General features: G+C 43.6%; 1 protein-coding gene across 1 annotated transcript in view; it reads left to right on the top strand.

The window, feature by feature from the left end:
- Nucleotides 1-18,066, top strand: part of arvcfb (ARVCF delta catenin family member b) — a gene marked incomplete at its 5' end in the record, with an annotated part of 181,166 nt that overhangs the window by 152,031 nt on the left and 11,069 nt on the right. The window contains 3 exons of the mRNA XM_080738997.1: nucleotides 12,540-12,667; nucleotides 15,879-16,029; nucleotides 16,646-16,838. Coding sequence (XP_080595123.1) covers nucleotides 12,540-12,667; nucleotides 15,879-16,029; nucleotides 16,646-16,838 — 472 coding nt within the window. The remainder of the gene's footprint in view (nucleotides 1-12,539; nucleotides 12,668-15,878; nucleotides 16,030-16,645; nucleotides 16,839-18,066) is intronic.

Below are 18,066 nucleotides of genomic sequence, written 5' to 3'. Positions count from 1 at the left end.
TAAAACGAAATTATTCAGGCGCTTTTTAGCCAGCTATTTTGCCCAATGCCCGCTAGGCCCACCCAACTGCGCATGTGCCAACAGCTGTTGTACTCTTCGCGTCACGTAGGCTCATTGCACGTACTGCTCTGGTGCAGAGTTATCGTCACACAGACACAACACCAGCAAACAGGACTGTAAATCCATTTAAAGTTAAACACATGTTTGCTCAGTAGTCGGCGATGCAATCTTTCCAAGTCAAATTCAAGACACGACATCGTTGGGACAGATCTTCCTTTTACACCTCCCGTGTAAAAACATGGGACGAAAAAAAAAGACATCCCTTGGCCGTCAGAAACGCAACTACTATACCGTGGTTAAAGCAACAGCAGCAGCAGAAGCAGCAGCAACAACAGGTGATTATTTACTTAATTTTGTTTACTTTCTTTCAACACTTGCTGACATATTGTGCTGTTTATTTTTGCTTTATTCACTCTCATTTCTATGTGCACTCACACATGCGCGCCGACCACACGTGTGTGCGAGAAACAACAAAACGTTGTGGGCACCGTTTTCTATAGGTCACGATTCGGAGTATAACAGCAACATGCGTGGATGCAGAGTTGAAAAAGTACGTTTTTACTTAGGTAAAAGTAGGCTACTCTCCCTCCCATGGCCTACTCGATCCTATCCTCCTAAGCTATGAACAACAACGTGTGTAGAAATTACCTAAAACAAACAACATCTGTGTATTTAAAATAGGGTGACCAGACGTCCCGTTTTACCCGGGACAGTCCCGTTTTCAAGCTACGTGTCCCGGTGTCCCGACAAATATCTCTAAAACACTAATATGTCCCGGTTTTCAACATTCACTACAAAATTGTCCCGGTTTTCGCCAGAATTAAAATAATAATAGCTGTTTTCAGTGGTTGCATAGACATTTATCATGTTCTTTTCATGAAAACATGCTCACCTAACCAATCAGAAAAAAGGAACAAATTCATTGCGTGTCTGAATTCAACACTGAGCCTGTTTGTCAATCACTCACTGCCTGTTTGCAACCCTGCGGTGCGTGTGTGCGCGTGCACGAACGTTAGAGAATGGGCACGCGCGTGCACGGTAACGTGCGCATTGCTTTTAGGGTCCCAGTTTTAGGCAACAGTGTTTTGCGTCCCGGTTTGAGTGGCTGAAAATATGGTCACCCTAATTTAAAACAACAAAACATCGCAGTCACTGTTTTCTATAGGTCACGATTCGGTGTATAACACCAACAGCAACGTCCGTTGATGCTGCGAGTGGAAAAGTACTGAAATATTTCTACTTAGGTAAAAAAGTACTCTGTTACAAGTAAAATGTGTGTGTTCGAATGTGTTACTTGAGTAAAAGTACAAAAGTATACCATCAAAATACACTTAAAAGGGAACAAAAGTGAATAATACAGCTCTTTGCCCCTGCATTGTGTACAGGCTTGCCAACACTCCTGTACACCCAGTGTTTGTATCAAACTCCAAAAATGCACCAGAACACAGGACATTACATCTACTATGTGCGCAGGGGTGTGGGCAGTGCATGGAATCTCACAGATATATTCAGATATATTCCTAATTTATCAAATCAAATTCTGTACACCTACTTTTTGCATTTTAATTGCTGATATTGTACCCACCCTTTTCCAATGCGAGTAAAGCAAGCATCATTGGCGGCCTTAACTATGTTTCATTGGTTTCAATTGAAACGGGCCTCGGCCGTCAGGGGGGCCTCCGACTGCCCGTCAGTCTAAGTCCAAATGATGGTCAATGCAAATGATCGTCCATCGAAAGCCCCCTCTCACATTTGGGCCCCCTTTAACGTGCTAGTACACACTTATTGAAATGAAATGGTTTAACCAAGATGGTGCCCCATCATTCACGAAGAGCTACTTTCTGACCAGAAAATATTTATCTGGAGTTGAAATTATATCATAATGAATAGACTACTAAGCCGTAATTGTCCCATTAAAATGCAAAACATTTCTTAGTTGACTTTTAGAATTGTTATGCTTGGCGGTGTTTGTGAAAACGGATAACATAGTATTGCATATTTGGAATGGAAGAACAGCATACTATTGGCCACCTAAAATTCCATTGGACACCATTGAGACGATGAACAGATGCAGTGCAAACATTCAATATAAAAAAACAAAACATTAGTGCAACAGATGCAGTGCCTATGCAAGTTAAGTACTGCCCACAGAGCTACCAGCGATGTTCATGCTGCTCTTTTGTTTTGCATTACACTCACAAACACGGACGCGCGCGCGTGCGCGCACACACGCACGCACGCACACACACACACACACACACACACGCACACGCTGTCGCTGTCCCTTCTGAAAGAGTTCATTAGCTCTATGCTTAGTCCCTGCGGGCAAGACTTACTGTAAACTCTATCAGAGAGGCACAGTGGGGGTATCACAGGGTTAAATATCTGCATGAGTTTCAGATGTGCAATCTGGATTCAATGACCCAGCTTTCTCTAATAGAATATGTCTTTGTTTGTTTAGATAGCATTGTACAGGCTGAGAATGTGACCCTGTGGTCAGGCCAAGTATATCGTCGTTGTCGGGTGGAAACCTCGTATCTCCAAAGTTTCAAATTTGTACGCTCTTTAGCAAAGTAAAGCCGTGCTTCATCACACAAGGCCATCGCACAAAAGTAGTGAAAACAGCCGATCTACAAGCACACAACGCCTCGCACCGTTTAAATCATTTTTAAAATGATAAATGCAACAGTTTTGGACATACAAGGTTTTCACCCGACAACGACGATATCTCTGTTTCTCATATGGTCTCTCTCTCTCCCTCTCTCAGCATTTTTCTATTACTCTTTCTCCTGCTCTCCCTCGTTCTAGCCCTGCTAGTGGTTGGCGATCCGTCCGTTCCGTCAGTAGGTTGATCTGTCCATCAGTCCATCTGTCTGTCTATCCACGCTTTTTACATGTCACATTACATTCGAGTGCACGCATGTTCCCTGGAGGTGGAACCACAACCATTTTAGAGATCCTCTTACTGTATATGACCTTTCCAATAGGGAGATCGCACAATGAACCCTCTTGATTTTGGGACCACATGGCCGACAGTAACTCTTACACCTCGACCAACAGAGTGTAGGTGGCAGCACAGCCTTTAACGGAACAGGGCTTTTATAATCTCTTGTTTGTTTCTTGTTTCTATTTGTCTCTTCTCTCCCCACTCTCACTTCTGGAGTTGAAGTCCCATATGAGTTGTGAAAAGTAATATGCCATCATGTTCAAAGGAATGTGTAATGTTACGTGTATAACTTAATAAATACAGAAGAAAGCAGGCTCTTGTGTAAAGAGCTTATAAACACATAAACTGCTCAGTCTGAAGCCATACACTTTGACAAGCTTTATTTGTGTCCAGTTGATCTGTTTTCGTGTGTTTATTCTGTTTCAATATTTTTATTAAACAAAAAAGATACACCACAAACATAACGACTTATAGGGAACAACAGAACACAACCTAATACAGTAAAGACAAAAACAAAAAGAATACAAATCATAAAATACTTATTCTTAATAAACACAAATTATGTGTGTGTTTATTAAGTCTCACAAGAGGTGCAGGTACATGTATGGATGAGGCAGGTAAGGGTCACAAACAGGACAAATAAAATAGAATTTTTAATGCAGATACTAAGTAACAAGCAATGTAAAATGGGGTGAAAACACTATAAGGTAAAGACACTATAAGAACATGATTCTGAGATGGACCTCAGGTAGGATAAACACAGAACAAATGAAATTGCAGAACTTGACACAAATCTCAGACAACAAGGATGGAAAACACCAAATTAAAACTAGCGCGCCGCTAACACATGGGTAACGTTGCTTACAGTCTGGCGAGAAACAGAGGGAAATGGGCTGCTATAAATACACTGGGGAATTGACGAGGGAACAAGCAGGAGGTGTGGAGGAATGCGGGAGTGGTCACGCAACGGTCCACCTCCTCAGCGCAAGCTGAGGAGCTGTTTTCCCTGGCTGCACTGTGCATGTCATGCATCCGTTACGTTTGTGGAGCGGAACTGAGGCAGCACAGAACCACATTTTTGCGGCTGCACTTAGAACACTGGTTCTCAACCTGTGTGTCGGGACCCCCAGGGGGGTCGCCAAATTATTTTGGGGGGGTCCCCAGATGATTAGCTTAACACACTGGGTGCCCTTGATTAAACAAAGATTTTTCCGTATTTTGGAGGCTCAGAGTAAAAGTAATCAGAGTAAATGTAAATGTAAGTATGTCCTTCTTTTTTTTTGCGATAGTATTTTCTTTCACTCAGAACAGAAAAATTACAACCTTGGACATCAGTGCTTTTCTAACGCCCGTTAGAGAAGGGCTCGTTTTAAACATGAACGTGATTTAAAAGTTAGATTACGAGATAAATCCACTTTTGTGAATCTCATAACACTGGCTTGTATTGAAAAACCGGGCTTCCTGGTCACGTTATCTCCCGCTGCATTTCGGGAATTGGAGTGTTTCTCTTCAGCCGCAGCTGCCCCATACAGTAAGCTACAGTTTAATATAAAACAATAACTGACACGTCAAACGCGTTGTGGGTACTCTGAGGCATCAAAGAGTTTGGCATGTGGGCGCGTTGTGGGCATCCAATGTGTTAATGTGCAACATTGTTTTCTCACTTAACAGTAAACAAACCAACATGAAGTTTAAGTGCATAGAGGGTGTTTCCCCATCCTAAAATGTCAATTTGAGCACGATTTGAATACCTCTTAAATGACAAATTTAACCTTGGCCAAACTGTCAAATATTAGAGACATAAATTGTGAAAATAGCTGATCTACATGCTCACAACGCCTCGCGTTGCGAGGCGTTGTGAGCATGTAGATCTGCTTTTTTCACAATAGAACCGTGTTATACAAGATGTAATGGCTCAACTCTTAGTGCTCGTCAGGGTGCAGGGGGTCCCCAGTCAAAATATGATTATTTTGGGGGTCGTGGCCTGAAAAGGTTGAGAACCACTGACTTAGAACGTATGCTGTGGGTGAAGGTTGCGTGCATAACAAGAGAGACTGCTGTTTTTGCTGTCAACACACCTGTGTGAAGATGCAGACAAAAGCTTTGGTTTTTGGCAAGTTTTTGTTTGTTGGCGTATGTTGTTTTTGTTTGTCAGTTAATCCCTCATCATCTCCCTACTGCCAGTCCATTACAATTTGGGGATTTAATTGCAGCTAGTTTGAAAGCCATTTGCATTCACATAGAGAGGGGACAAACAGAAGTGAGCTGGTCACTAGGTGCTGTGCGTCACTCCATCACCTTCTCTGCACAACATTGTTTCTACCCTAGTTTACTGTGTGGACAGACTGTCACCCACACACCAAATAAGATACACACATTGGTATACGTAATCGTGTGATGTGCATGCACACACACACACACACACACACACACACACACACACACACACACACACTCACACACACACGCACGCACGCGCGCGCACGCACGCACGCACGCACGCACGCACGCACGCACGCACGCACGCACGCACGCACGCACGCACGCACGCACGCACGCACGCACGCACGCACGCACGCACACAACACACAAAACCTCTTCTCTGTTCCCCTGCTGCTAATTGAGCTCCTCGAGTCATGGAGTTTGTCACCACTGTTATTTTCCTTTGAATAATAACTAGCCGCTCCTCCCCTCTCACCTCATTTAGGAGAAAGATCTGTATGTGTGTGTGTGTGTGTGTGTGTGTGTGTGTGTGTGTGTGTGTGTGTGTGTGTGTGTGTGTGTGTGTGTGTGTGTGTGTGTGTGTGTGTGTGTGTGTGTGTGTGTGTGTGTGTGTGTGTGCGCAGGCTGTGTGTTTGTAGCAACGGTTTGCAGCACAGCTCAGCAGGGGTCTTCTAAGGATGGCACACATCTGTATGGTGTCTGATAGGCCGAAAGGCAAGAGTAAAGAAAAACCATGCATGGCAGCCTCAGCCTGCAGGGAGTTTGGCTAATGTTAGCTTCTCTTTGTAGATGTTTGTGAGATGTTTGTGGCATTATTATGTTTGCTATCACAGTATGCACACAGTATGCGTGGCTCTGTGTGTGCGTATGTTTGTGTAGTAGTAGTAGTAGTAGTAGTAGTTCATTTTATGATAGATTGTGTGCGTGTGATGTGGTAACTCTGCCAGTTGAAGCGAGGACCATGGCAGACATTTTCATTGTCTCAATGGCGAGAAATTCCACAGCAGCTCAAGGGGTTATTTCAAAGGCCCAGTGAATTTCTCAACACGTTTCATCCTCCTCTGACATAAAGTTCATGTCCATTTTGTCGGAATCCTCTGAAACCATCAATCCCACAGCTTGATTGAACCCGGAAGCTAGACGAAACCCATAGGGACAACAACATGTCGAGAAGTATAGATTCTTATATTACGACATGAAAACAAAGCAAAAAACACCAGTGCCGCGTTGAGTGGAACTTGGCAGCAGAGGTCTCAACATGTCAGACATTTTGTACAGAGAGAGAATCTGCCTTGGAAATTAAGTTGACAGGCTCGGTCGTGAGACGGTCCTGCGGTTTGCTGAGTCTGCACCCAACAGGCCAGGGAAACGGAGGAGTGTGCAGAACGCTGCTCCGTGTCCCGCTTCAAGCAGACTGCTGGTGTTGTGCGTTTGCCTTAGCCGAGAGGACGACAGTCCATGTGTGATCCTTGTCTTAGGCCTAGAATTATTGAATGCTTTAGCTATTGAAAAATAGCAGATATACAAGCTCACAGCGCGGCACTCGGTGCCGTGCTGCGAGCTGGTAGATCTGCTATTTTTGAAAAAACGTGATATATACGTATATATATTTATTTTTTTTGGGGGGGGAGAGGGTGGGGGGGTGGGGGGGGGGGGGGGCAAGTCTTTGAATATATCTTTTTGAAAGCGAACATTTGTAACTCAAATATTTGCTTCTGGGGGGTCCCTGATACAATATTTTGAGATGGGGGGGTGCCTGGAACAACATATTTTGAGATGGGGGTCCGTGGCCAAATACATGTAGTTTTGGGGGTCCTTGGCATGAAACATTTTGAGAAACACTGACAGAAACATAGTTAAAAAAAAAAGAAAAAAAAAAAACCTTAGAAGGATTTAGAAGACAAAGATTTTATAGAATCGGGTCAAAATATTCAAAGATGTGCATGAATTTTCACGATTTTTCAACAATAGCAGATCTACCAGCTCTATCTGCTATTTTTTTAATATTTAAAGCATAAAATATTACGTAATAATGTGTTCAGGCCTAAATGGGTGCTCACTGACTCTCAGATTCTGGTACTGTACGTATATCTCAAGTCGAGAATTCTCAGTGAGAGCTGAGGACAATGTGTTGCTCCCAAACTTGACAACCCCCCTCTTTCTCACACACACGCACGCACGCACACGCGCACGCACGCACACACGCACGCACGCACGAACGCACACACACACACACACACACACACACACACACACACACACACACACACACACACACACACACACACACACACACACACACGCGCACACACAGAAATAGGCTTACATGGTTTTTGGAGGGAAACTCCAGAGCGACAAACTCTGGGGGTTTGGAGTGTAAATAAGTATGTTGGAGTGCCTGAATCTGGTAATCACCAGCAAAGTGCAGCCAATCCAAGCTTCCGCTGTCTGCAAATTATGGGGCTGAGGTGCAGATTTAGAGACACAAATGGCAGCTCAACGTTTTAGTGTTCCTGGCAGACCGATGTTGATCATTCTCCTTCCATTCCACAGTTCCACACAGCTTGAAAATACATTTCATATACAGGTATTTTCTTCCTACCAGTGTGTCCTGTTTATTCTCACAGTTTAACACAACGCAGATGTTGACCTTGAAATGCCCCTCTTTTGTTCCCTCATTCAACCAATCCTCGCAATAATTGAGCGATTTTGAATAGATTAGGGAATACAGTTATTCAGACAGCTAAGAACACATTTATGCATGCGTGGTCACGCAAGAATTAGTGGGATGATTTGATGCTATAACTACATTAAAGTTTCTTGCCTTTTTTAATGACCAGCTACCTGATCATTTACAGTGGCATTAACATTTAACTGATGTCCTGATTCCTGAAATGTACTAGTGCAGTACCCGTTGTCAGCAGGTACTGTGTACTATGACCTTCAGCGTTGTCAGAGTAAATGTACAGTAGGCCAGTCATAATGATGATGTTAGGGATCTGCCTCTATATGCCTATTGTATATGGGCATAAAGGGACACACGTGCACTCTCATGCACATACAATCACACCTACGTTGCACTGCTGATATGACTGATATGCCCATATATGGAGATCTCATCTCTGGACTGTATCTATCAGTTCTTGTCCTTTTTATGTTGCCTGACTGCTAGCGTCCGACATCTCAACACCACACTACGTGGGGGGAGAGAGTCTGACATTCCGGGCAGACAATCCATTTCGGCGGGGGGGGGGCTAAAGCCTATTGACGTCACACACACACACACACACACACACATACACACACACACACGCGCGACGGCGACGTGGCGTGACATTGCAAAAATACGTTATTTCTCATAACATATTATATGTCTGCATGTTTACGTTAGTGCAAAATGGTATTAAAACGTGAAGAAACGGCACTATTTCATAGTTTATTAAAATAATACGAGTCAAGTCTGACTCCGCCATGACAGTTTTCACGGACCAATCAGAGTCCACTAGACTCTCACGTGGGCAGAGGACACCAATCAGAGTCCACAAGTGAGTCTTACGTGAGCTCAAGAGCTCTGTTTGGAGGGGGCTGGGACCGGAGCAGCCACACACGTGCCCCAAGCATACAACCCTGATTGGCCCATTCAATGCGCCCGCTCTTCGGGCGCCTTCGAAATAGATTAAAATGTGTGCAGCTTCAGTCCACACTACAAACCACCCACCAGCAGGGGGGGGTGATGTGCGGACTGAAGTGTCAGGCTACTTTTTATGCCCATGGAGCTCTCTGTATCTTCATTGTCCCTTTTATGCCAATGTATGGATATCCATGATGTTATCAGTATATGCCCATATATGGGTATGCTGATATGCCCATATATGGAGATCTCTGTATCTATCAGTTCTTGTCCTTTTTATGCCTATCGAGCTCTCTGTATCTGTCAGTCCTTGTCCCTTTTATGCCAATGTATGGATATCCATGATGTTATATGCCCATATATTGGTATGCTGATATGCCCTTATATGGAGATCTCTGTATCTGTCAGTCCTTGTCCTTTTTATGCCCATATACTGTATTGAGATCCCTGATGTCATCAATATATGCCCATATATGGAGCTGACTGATTTGTTTGCTGATGCCATGACGACATATTGAGGTTAGACAACACATTCCGTATTGGAACGCTGCATTGGGAACTTCTTATTGCGACCGTCAGGGAGCAGTTTACTATGAAAACCTCCACCGGCCGTCCGTCCGTCACACGTCACACGTCACACCTTTGCCCTTCTCATATCTCCGCATCAGTATGACATCACACCACATGTGTACACAAACCTTTGTGTACGTTGCTGTGGCAACAGTCTGTTGTTGCTGGTCTGTTAGTGTACGTTAGCAACCACCTTAGCAACCATGGTTTTACCCTAGCAACCAACTGTTTACCCTAGCAACCAACTGTTTACCATAGCAACCATGTTTTTTTACCCTAGCAACCAACTGTTTACCATAGCAACCAGATACGCAGAGCAGGGATCTCCATATATGGGCATAAACAGGTGACATCACACTGATGTCAGATACTCAGAGCAGGGATTTCTCCATAATATATGGGCATAAAAGGGATTCTGTTAGGGATCTCCATATATGGGCATAAAAGGGATTCTGTTAGGGATCTCCATATATGGGCATACAAGGGATTCTGTTAGGGATCTCCATATATGGGCATAAAAGGGATTCTGTTAGGGATCTCCATATATGGGCATAAAAGGGATTCTGTTAGGGATCTCCATATATGGGCATAAAAGGGATTCTGTTAGGGATCTCCATATATGGGCATAAAAGGGATTCTGTTAGCTGTTAGTGATCTCCATATATGGGCATAAAAGGGATGCTGTTAGGGATCTCCATATATGGGCATAAAAGGGATTCTGTTAGGGATCTCCATATATGGGCATGAAAGGGATTCTGTTAGGGATCTCCATATATGGGCATAAAAGTCGAAGAAATGCTTCTTTCCTGGCAATAATTGCCCCTTTATACTGTAGGGCTCGTTTGTGTATTGTATGACATCACGCCACATCATCGGCTGAGGACTGTGTGATGTCATCATATCTCCATATATGGAGACATAAGTTGCTCATGCCCAAATATGGGCTGGTGAGGTCAGACTTAGTGTGATGCGTAGGTTATCTCCATATATGGAGATTCAACTTCAATGAGTAACCATGGCAAACTGTCAACTGCCCGTATGTCTTGATAATTGGTAAAACAAACTTTTGGCCTATTTTTGGCCTATTCGGGAGATAAGCGACCGTTGGTCGCTTATCTCCCGATTAGGGAGTCTTACTGGTATAGTTCTGGCTGAGTCATGAGGGTGACGTCAGAGGTTCGCTCGCCTACCTACCCGCATGCCGTCTTCCATTTAGCCAATTTTAATTGTAATCTATAGAATAGGGTCAAATGTAATTCTTTAACGTCTCCGTAACATAAATTGTTACTTCCATGAACCATAGAGCATCCATCAAATGATTTTGTTCCCTGTATGTTCACTGTATCTCTGTCTCATACTACGAGGTTTCTCTAACAGAGCTTTGTAAATGCAATCTTCAGATAGCATGAGAAGATCAAGTGGTTCTTTAGTTTGATCCTAGAGGATGAGGATGATTTGGGATTGTGTGCTGGTTCAGAAATAAAGATGTGCTTTTGATAGCCACATTTCAGCTACACCTCAACAGCACCAGTCTTGTAGAGGCTGAACCCGTGAACAGTGTCCCCTGTTGTTGAAACAATGTTTTCCCTCTCTCTATGACTTTTAAAGAACATAATATTGATTGTTAAATTGACTGAGCTGTTACAGTAACAGTGCATTGTATTTACAGTTGTGGTTCCATTTGCCTGCTGGCATGTTTGGATGATAATCTTTGAAAGCTTGCTGTGACTTTTACACGTATCCTTGTAAATGCTGTTTTCACCGAATGTTTGCTCCCAGAATGGGGCCGCTAAAGCTTAAGTCTTAAACACCCACATAGCATATTATAGTATATGAACAGAGCTTTTATATGGCCAAATAGACGGTGGATCCGTGTCACAGTGTGCTTGCAGAAGCTCTGAAATACGAATGCAATAGTTTTGTTCAAGCCTTAAGAAATCCACAGAGATTTCTCTGGGAGCGAGAGTGGGCTGAGAGCAGTATTATGCTGTGTAGAACGTGAGCAGAGAGTCTCTCCAGAGAGGTGAGAGCAGGGCTTGCAGATGACCTTCAGCGGTGTGAGGGGAGCCCACGTCTTAACATTTACATTCGCTTGTGTTTTTCCTCTCTCGGGTCTTAATTGAAATGTTTGTCTCCTTGGATTGTTTTATTGCCGTGTAAAGCAGTTTGTATTGAACTTGTGTTGTTGTAACAGCGACTCGATAAATACATTTGTTTTAATTCATCTCTGTTTCGCTGTCCCTCTCTCTCTCTCTCTCTCTCTCTCTCTCTCTCTCTCTCTCCCTCTCTCTCTCTCTCGCTCTCTCTCTCCATCTCTCTCTCTCTCTCTCTCTCTCTCTCTCTCTCTCTCTCTCTCTCTCTCTCTCTCTATCTCTCTCTCTCTCTATCTCTCTCTTCCTCATTCCCTTTCTCAATTCTACCCTTTGCTGTGGCATAATGTACATCTAAGAGAAGTGTAAAGTCTCACAGTTTGGGAATATCTTATGGCAGTGTTTCTCAAAGTGGATTCCAGGGACTCTGTGGGTTCCTTAAGCGGGGTCTAAATGGACCTAAATGGACCCTAACTCTGACAGTGTACACATGGAACAAAATGGACCCTGATGGGTCCATTTGGTTCCATGTGTACACTGTCAGAGTTAAGGGGAGACCTTGAAATTTGAAAGTTTGAGAAACTTATGGAGCCCGCCATATAAACCTCCTGTCTAGATGGACTATTTCTAGTGGAATGCTACATCTGTTTATAAAGAAATATCCCTAATCACCAATCACCATTCTATCTCTCTCTGTCTGTTGTCCACAACCTCTGTCCCTTACATGAAAATTAACCACAAATTCAGTTTTTAAACATTACAGCGCTGTGTGTGGGAGCACATGGTGCAGATGGCAAAAGTCGAACCTTTCCTCACGTTCCAGACAACACACTCTCACTCTCCCCACGGGGTGAGATAATCTCCAGTTACTGGCACTAGCTTCACTGGCTCTAATTGGCCTGTCTATCTCTCCCAGTGAGCCTAACAGTGTGTGTTTTGTGTGTGTGTCTCCCGTGTATGTGTCTGTGTGTGTGCATGCGTGCTTGCGTGTGTGGTTGCGTATCTTGTCTCCCTGTAGGCTTTGAGTTGCTGTATCAACCAGAGGTGGTGCGTCTCTACCTGTCACTGCTGACAGAAAGCCAGAACTACAACACCCTGGAGGCCGCGGCCGGTGCCCTGCAGAACCTCAGCGCTGGACAGTGGACTGTGAGTTCAGGGGCCAGTGGGCGGCAACCTTATTAATAACAGCTTAAATGTGGGCTCGCTGAAAGGCCAGTATGTTATACCAAATCTTTATATGTCATGTTTATTCTCCTCAAAGAAATTACCGACAGTACAAAGGCAGGGCCCTTAGCCAATGAGGAGCAGCGTTCTTGCTGACCTCACCACCAACAAGTGCTACCTGATATAAATAACAACAACACATGTACTCGAGACCATCAGTATGTTGTATCAGTATGTTATACCAACACTTTATAGACCAGGGTTATTCTCCTCAAAGAAATTACAGACAGTACAAAGCCAATGAGGAGCAGCCAAAGGGTAGATCGTTATGCCCATACATGGTGTTCCATGCGAGCCCACACTGTTTTGTAGGAATAGTATTTCTAGTTTTTGACTTGATGTTTCCAATTTTTGTTTGTTTTTAAAGCGGGTTTGCTTTTTTTGTGAAAAGCCTTGTTTTTAGTTTCGTTTTGATAAGTTTGGGTTAGTTTTATTTATTTTTTATTGTAACTTGGGGTTGTCGGGGGCGGGATTCAAAAAGTGCCGACTTACAGTACAAGCTCACGTTGCCATGCGACACATTGTGAGCTTGTAGATCGCCTATTTTCTCTGTCTTTTAAGATAAACATTGGACACTGACAAAGACTCAAACTAAGTCTGGGATTTCACAGTTTCGGTTGTGTACCGCGCCTGCAATATTTATAGTTGACGCTGCTGATGTCCAACAGTATGTGGATATTTTCCAAACCTTTAGGCATACCTTGATTAAATAAAGGTTAGGTACAAATGTTTATTTTATAGCTGTTTATTTTGGAAAATGAACCTGAAACACTATAGCCATTTATTCCAATTAGAGCCAGGGAGAATGCATTTGGCTGCGGGCAGCTGTGAATTATTAGCGCGGAACAATAGTTGTTAGGTGCTAATTTCTGCATCGCACATGGGGCAGCAATGGTCACTTAGGCTTTTAGTGTTTTCAGCTGCATTTCAAGCCCTTGAGGACCACTAGCATGCCAGTGCTAGCACAAATGTCACATTATATAATATTTTAATCATATCATTTTGTCACTTTGCACTTATCAGTGTCGGCAATGCTCTGACATTTCCTTGTCAATATCTTCAGGCACTTAAATGAATACAGAGGATACTTTGTCTAGCTTTGCATTTTATTCTTTGCACCAAGGCCATATGTACAGGGGCGTCACACCAAATTCTGGGCCCTAGGTACAAGGATTCACTGCGGGCCCCCCATGAATGTTAACTATTGAAAAATAGCAGATATACAAGCTCACAGCGCGGCACCGAGTGCCGCGCTGCGAGCTTGTATAACTGCTATTTTTGAAAAATCGTGAAAATGTGTGCAAGAAACCTATGTCAACGACCCCCAAGATGATATGTATTTGGACACGGACCCCGATCTCAAAATATTTAGTTCCAGGGACCCGCAGAAGCAAAATTTGAGTTAGAAATGTTCGCTTAAAAAATACATATATTCAAAGATTTTCACACATTTTCACAACTTTTCAAAAATAGCAGATCTACAAGCTTGCAGCGCGGCACTCGGTGCCGCGCTGTGAGCTTGTATATCTGCTATTTTTCAATAGATAAAGTTATTAGGGCCCCTCCACCTTGGGCCCCAGCAACTCAGTCCCACTTTCCTACCCCTTGTGACGCCCCTGCATATGTATGCAATGAATTTGAATTCATAGACTTTTGAGCTATTAATGGACTCCTCTCCTCTGTGGTGTCTTTTATCTTGATGGAAGCTAGTTAGAATGCCAGGGCGCATGTAGGTCTGGTCTATTCCTTCACGCTATTGCATCATGGAGTTGGACATAGCTGCTCATTTCTGCCTTTGAGGATGTCTGGGGCTGTTTGCTTGAAATCTTCCTAATTCTTTGCATGTCTTTTGCTTCTTAGCCACTAGGCCTGGTCAACCTTGTTTTCCAAGGCTCTCTGCTGCCACCTGCTGGCTGAGCTGTTGCATGTCCCTTTGCTAATTACATCTCAGGGGGTACCATTGCTTGGCGGAGAAGGGCTTTCAAGTCAAAGCCACGCTTAATATATTGCATCACAAAAAATGTGAGGAAGAATTCATTGATGTTTAAACTGAAACAAATTACATCACTTGTCCATTAAGGACCCTGTGGAGTGATATTTTGGATTTGAGGGAAGCCCATAGAGCCGCTGTTACTTGGCACCCTGCTGTCTTATGATACTGTATTTACTGACTGTATGTCTGTCTGTTTTTGTTTGTGTGTTTGCCCATCTCAGAGAACATGCAGATGGATGTCTGGCAGTGTTGGGTGTAACACTGTACAAAGTACTGTATTCATGTAGTAATAATAATTTGATAATAATATTCGCCAGTGTTGCAACTTGTAGTATTACTTAATTAAAACAAGTCAATTAAAATTATAAATAAAATGAGCAACAACGAGTCAATGAGCAACACGATTTACGTGTGGGCATGTGTCCATGTACAGTATGTGTGAGTGTGTCATTCCAATTAATAATAGCAATCTTTTGTGGAGACACTTAATATCCCTCAACAGCTTTGCATGTGGAACAATTCCGCAATAAACTTTACATCTAATTGGTCCAGACGAGCTGCTTAGTGGCCAAAAGTACAAGATGAGTGATGAAGCATGGTATTGCCAGATGGTATTGCCATTGATAATATAATCACAGACCATATAAGCTTGTGACATGAGATCACAATGTGTGATATGTTTTTAGCTGATTATCTGAGAAAGGAGGTGGTCTTTCACAGAATTAGAGTGACCACCTGAGTCTTAAATCAGTGGTTCTCAACCTTTTCAGGCCGCAACCCCCGAAATAATCATATTTTAACTGGGGACCCCCCAGCCCCACCCTGACGAGCACTAAGAGTTGAGGCATTACAATTTTGTATAACACGGTTCTATTGTGAAAATAGCAGATCTACATGCTCATAGATCGGCTATTATTTCACAATTTCTGCCTCTAATATTTGACAATTTGGCCAATGTTTAATTTGTCATTTTAGAGGTATTAACTACCCTCTATACACTTAAACTTTATGTTGGTTTGTTTACTGTTGAGGGAGAAAACAATGCTGCACATAAGTTAATCATATGTGGACCCACCCAAAATAATTTGGGGGAACCACTACCTTAAATGACATGTTATGGCCTCCCCTCGTCTCTTTCAGTGGTCCAACTACATTCGTGCCACGGTGCGTAAGGAGAAGGGTCTCCCCATCCTGGTGGAGCTGCTGCGCTCTGACTCTGACAAGGTGGTCCGGGCTGTGGCCATCGCACTGCGCAACCTCTCCATCGATCGCCGCAACAAAGACCTGATTGGTAGGACCGGCAGTGAATGCACTGAACAAACACACTGTCTGTCATTTTCTCTAATGCCTAATGATGCCTTTGTTCTTTTCATACTATGAATATTCAGTAAACTGCATCACATTAGATTATGTATGCAATGATACTTTATAATGCTCCAACAGGATTGGCACACGTTGCTCTAATGGTTTAAACAACAGCAGGAGGCATTATCAATCACTTTGATGTTTTTCATCTTAGAAATGTAGCTGATGTCTGCTGTTATCCACTACTTGGAGCCAATGTAAGAATAAAGCGCCTTCCAGACTGTACGCGGTCACCGCATGCTAGTAATTAATTTTCAATGAGAGGCGGGCGGTTATTTTGGCCACACGGAGAAGTTTAGGGGCGGGCGCGTTCCCGTGAAATCCCCACGGGCGTGCTCGTTTGTGCATGTACCCGCGGGCGGCGAGAGCTGGATTGTGGTCATCTTTGTGAAATACCGCGCTGCGTTTACTCGCTGAGCGAGTGTGTTTGTGTCTCACCGCGGCGTGGCCCCCGCTGATCCTAGCGGGAGCCCCCGCGGTGACCGCGTACCTCCTGGAAGGCGCTTAATGGAAGACAAACGTATTTTCTGTTCCACATGCAGGGAGTTATGCTATGAGGGACTTGGTGACTAATCTACCCAGCGGTCAGCAGCGGCCAGCCAAGAACCTGGAGGAGGACACGGTGGTAGCTATCCTCAACACCATCCATGAGATTGTCACCGACAGCTCCGAGAACGCTCGCTCCCTCATCCAGGCCCAAGCCATCGAGAAGCTGGTGGCGATCAACAGAACCAGGTAGGAAGGGGCCAGAGATGAAAGGCACTGAGATATCATCAGATGGCATAACTCTTATCAGAGCTATATCAGTCAAGTTTTATCTAGTGTGTTGTGGAGCTTAGGGTAAGAGAAGAATGAATGGTTAATTATATATAAGCCCCTTTTCCACTGCAAGGTGGAACCAGAACGTTCAGGAACCTGAGCCTATTTTTTTGGTTATGGTTTTGTTTCCATTGTGTACGCCCTGGTTCCAGACAAGATTCCTGGAACCTTTTTTAGGTCCTGCTCCTGAGGTAGAACTAAACTTTAGTTCTTTTTTTGGAACCTTCCCGGTTAGTTCTGGTTATATGGAATCAAAAGCAGAACTTGGTCCTGGAACTTCACAGGTTCTTGAAAGTTCTTGGTTCTGGAAAGTTCTGGTTCTAGTTCTGGGTTGGCCCTGCAGTGGAAATGGGGCTTCAGAGCTAATGCTTGAGTACTTACTGTGCAGTATGTTTGGTGGACCACCGTATAAAGTGGCTTGTGAAAGTGTTTTTACGTTGATTTTAGCGTGTTAGCTGGCATCAAAACAGAGATTAATTACATTACATTATGGAATCATATGGGTTGACCAGATTGCATCACAAACATGGCACTATACTGTATCACAGCCATTTTACATGATTTTAGTTTTTACCTTGAATGCAATTAGCCCCTACGTATGTATTAAACATGCATGGAACACATTATAATTGCTGTTTAATGGCCCAGGGTGGGTTACAGCTTTCCTGTATTCTAAGAACGCTGAGCTTATGCAAGCCTTCACAGCCCACCACCTGTTCATTTAGGCTGTTAACAACTGACATGGGCATGCACTCTTAACCACTGCAGCAGGTGCTTACACTACACGGTAAAATACTAATTTAGTTTAATCCTAATTTAAGATGCTTTACAAGATAGCTGTAGAGCATTTGACAGAAGGTAAACATTACACAGTGCCTCCGAATGCAGCATGCATGTGCTTATCCGTCCGCTGTATGTTTTCACAACATTTGCATATGGTGCCTTGTGACCATGCTACTGTATGTGACGGGCGTCCCTGATTTTAGTTATAATTTAAGATCAAGAGCACTCTTCAAACGCTTCATCCTTCGGCATCCAAACTATTGATCATATGAAGAGCAGCCTTCGCTGGCATGAATATACATACTTCAGTTAAGACCAATCGCTGTGTTTTCCCTTGCCCTTTTCAAGATTGGCTTCCCTT

This window comes from Nannobrachium achirus (assembly GCF_963921795.1).
Source record: "Nannobrachium achirus genome assembly, chromosome: 12".
NCBI classification, from domain to species: domain Eukaryota; kingdom Metazoa; phylum Chordata; class Actinopteri; order Myctophiformes; family Myctophidae; genus Nannobrachium; species Nannobrachium achirus.
This window is presented reverse-complemented; position numbering and strand designations above follow the sequence as displayed.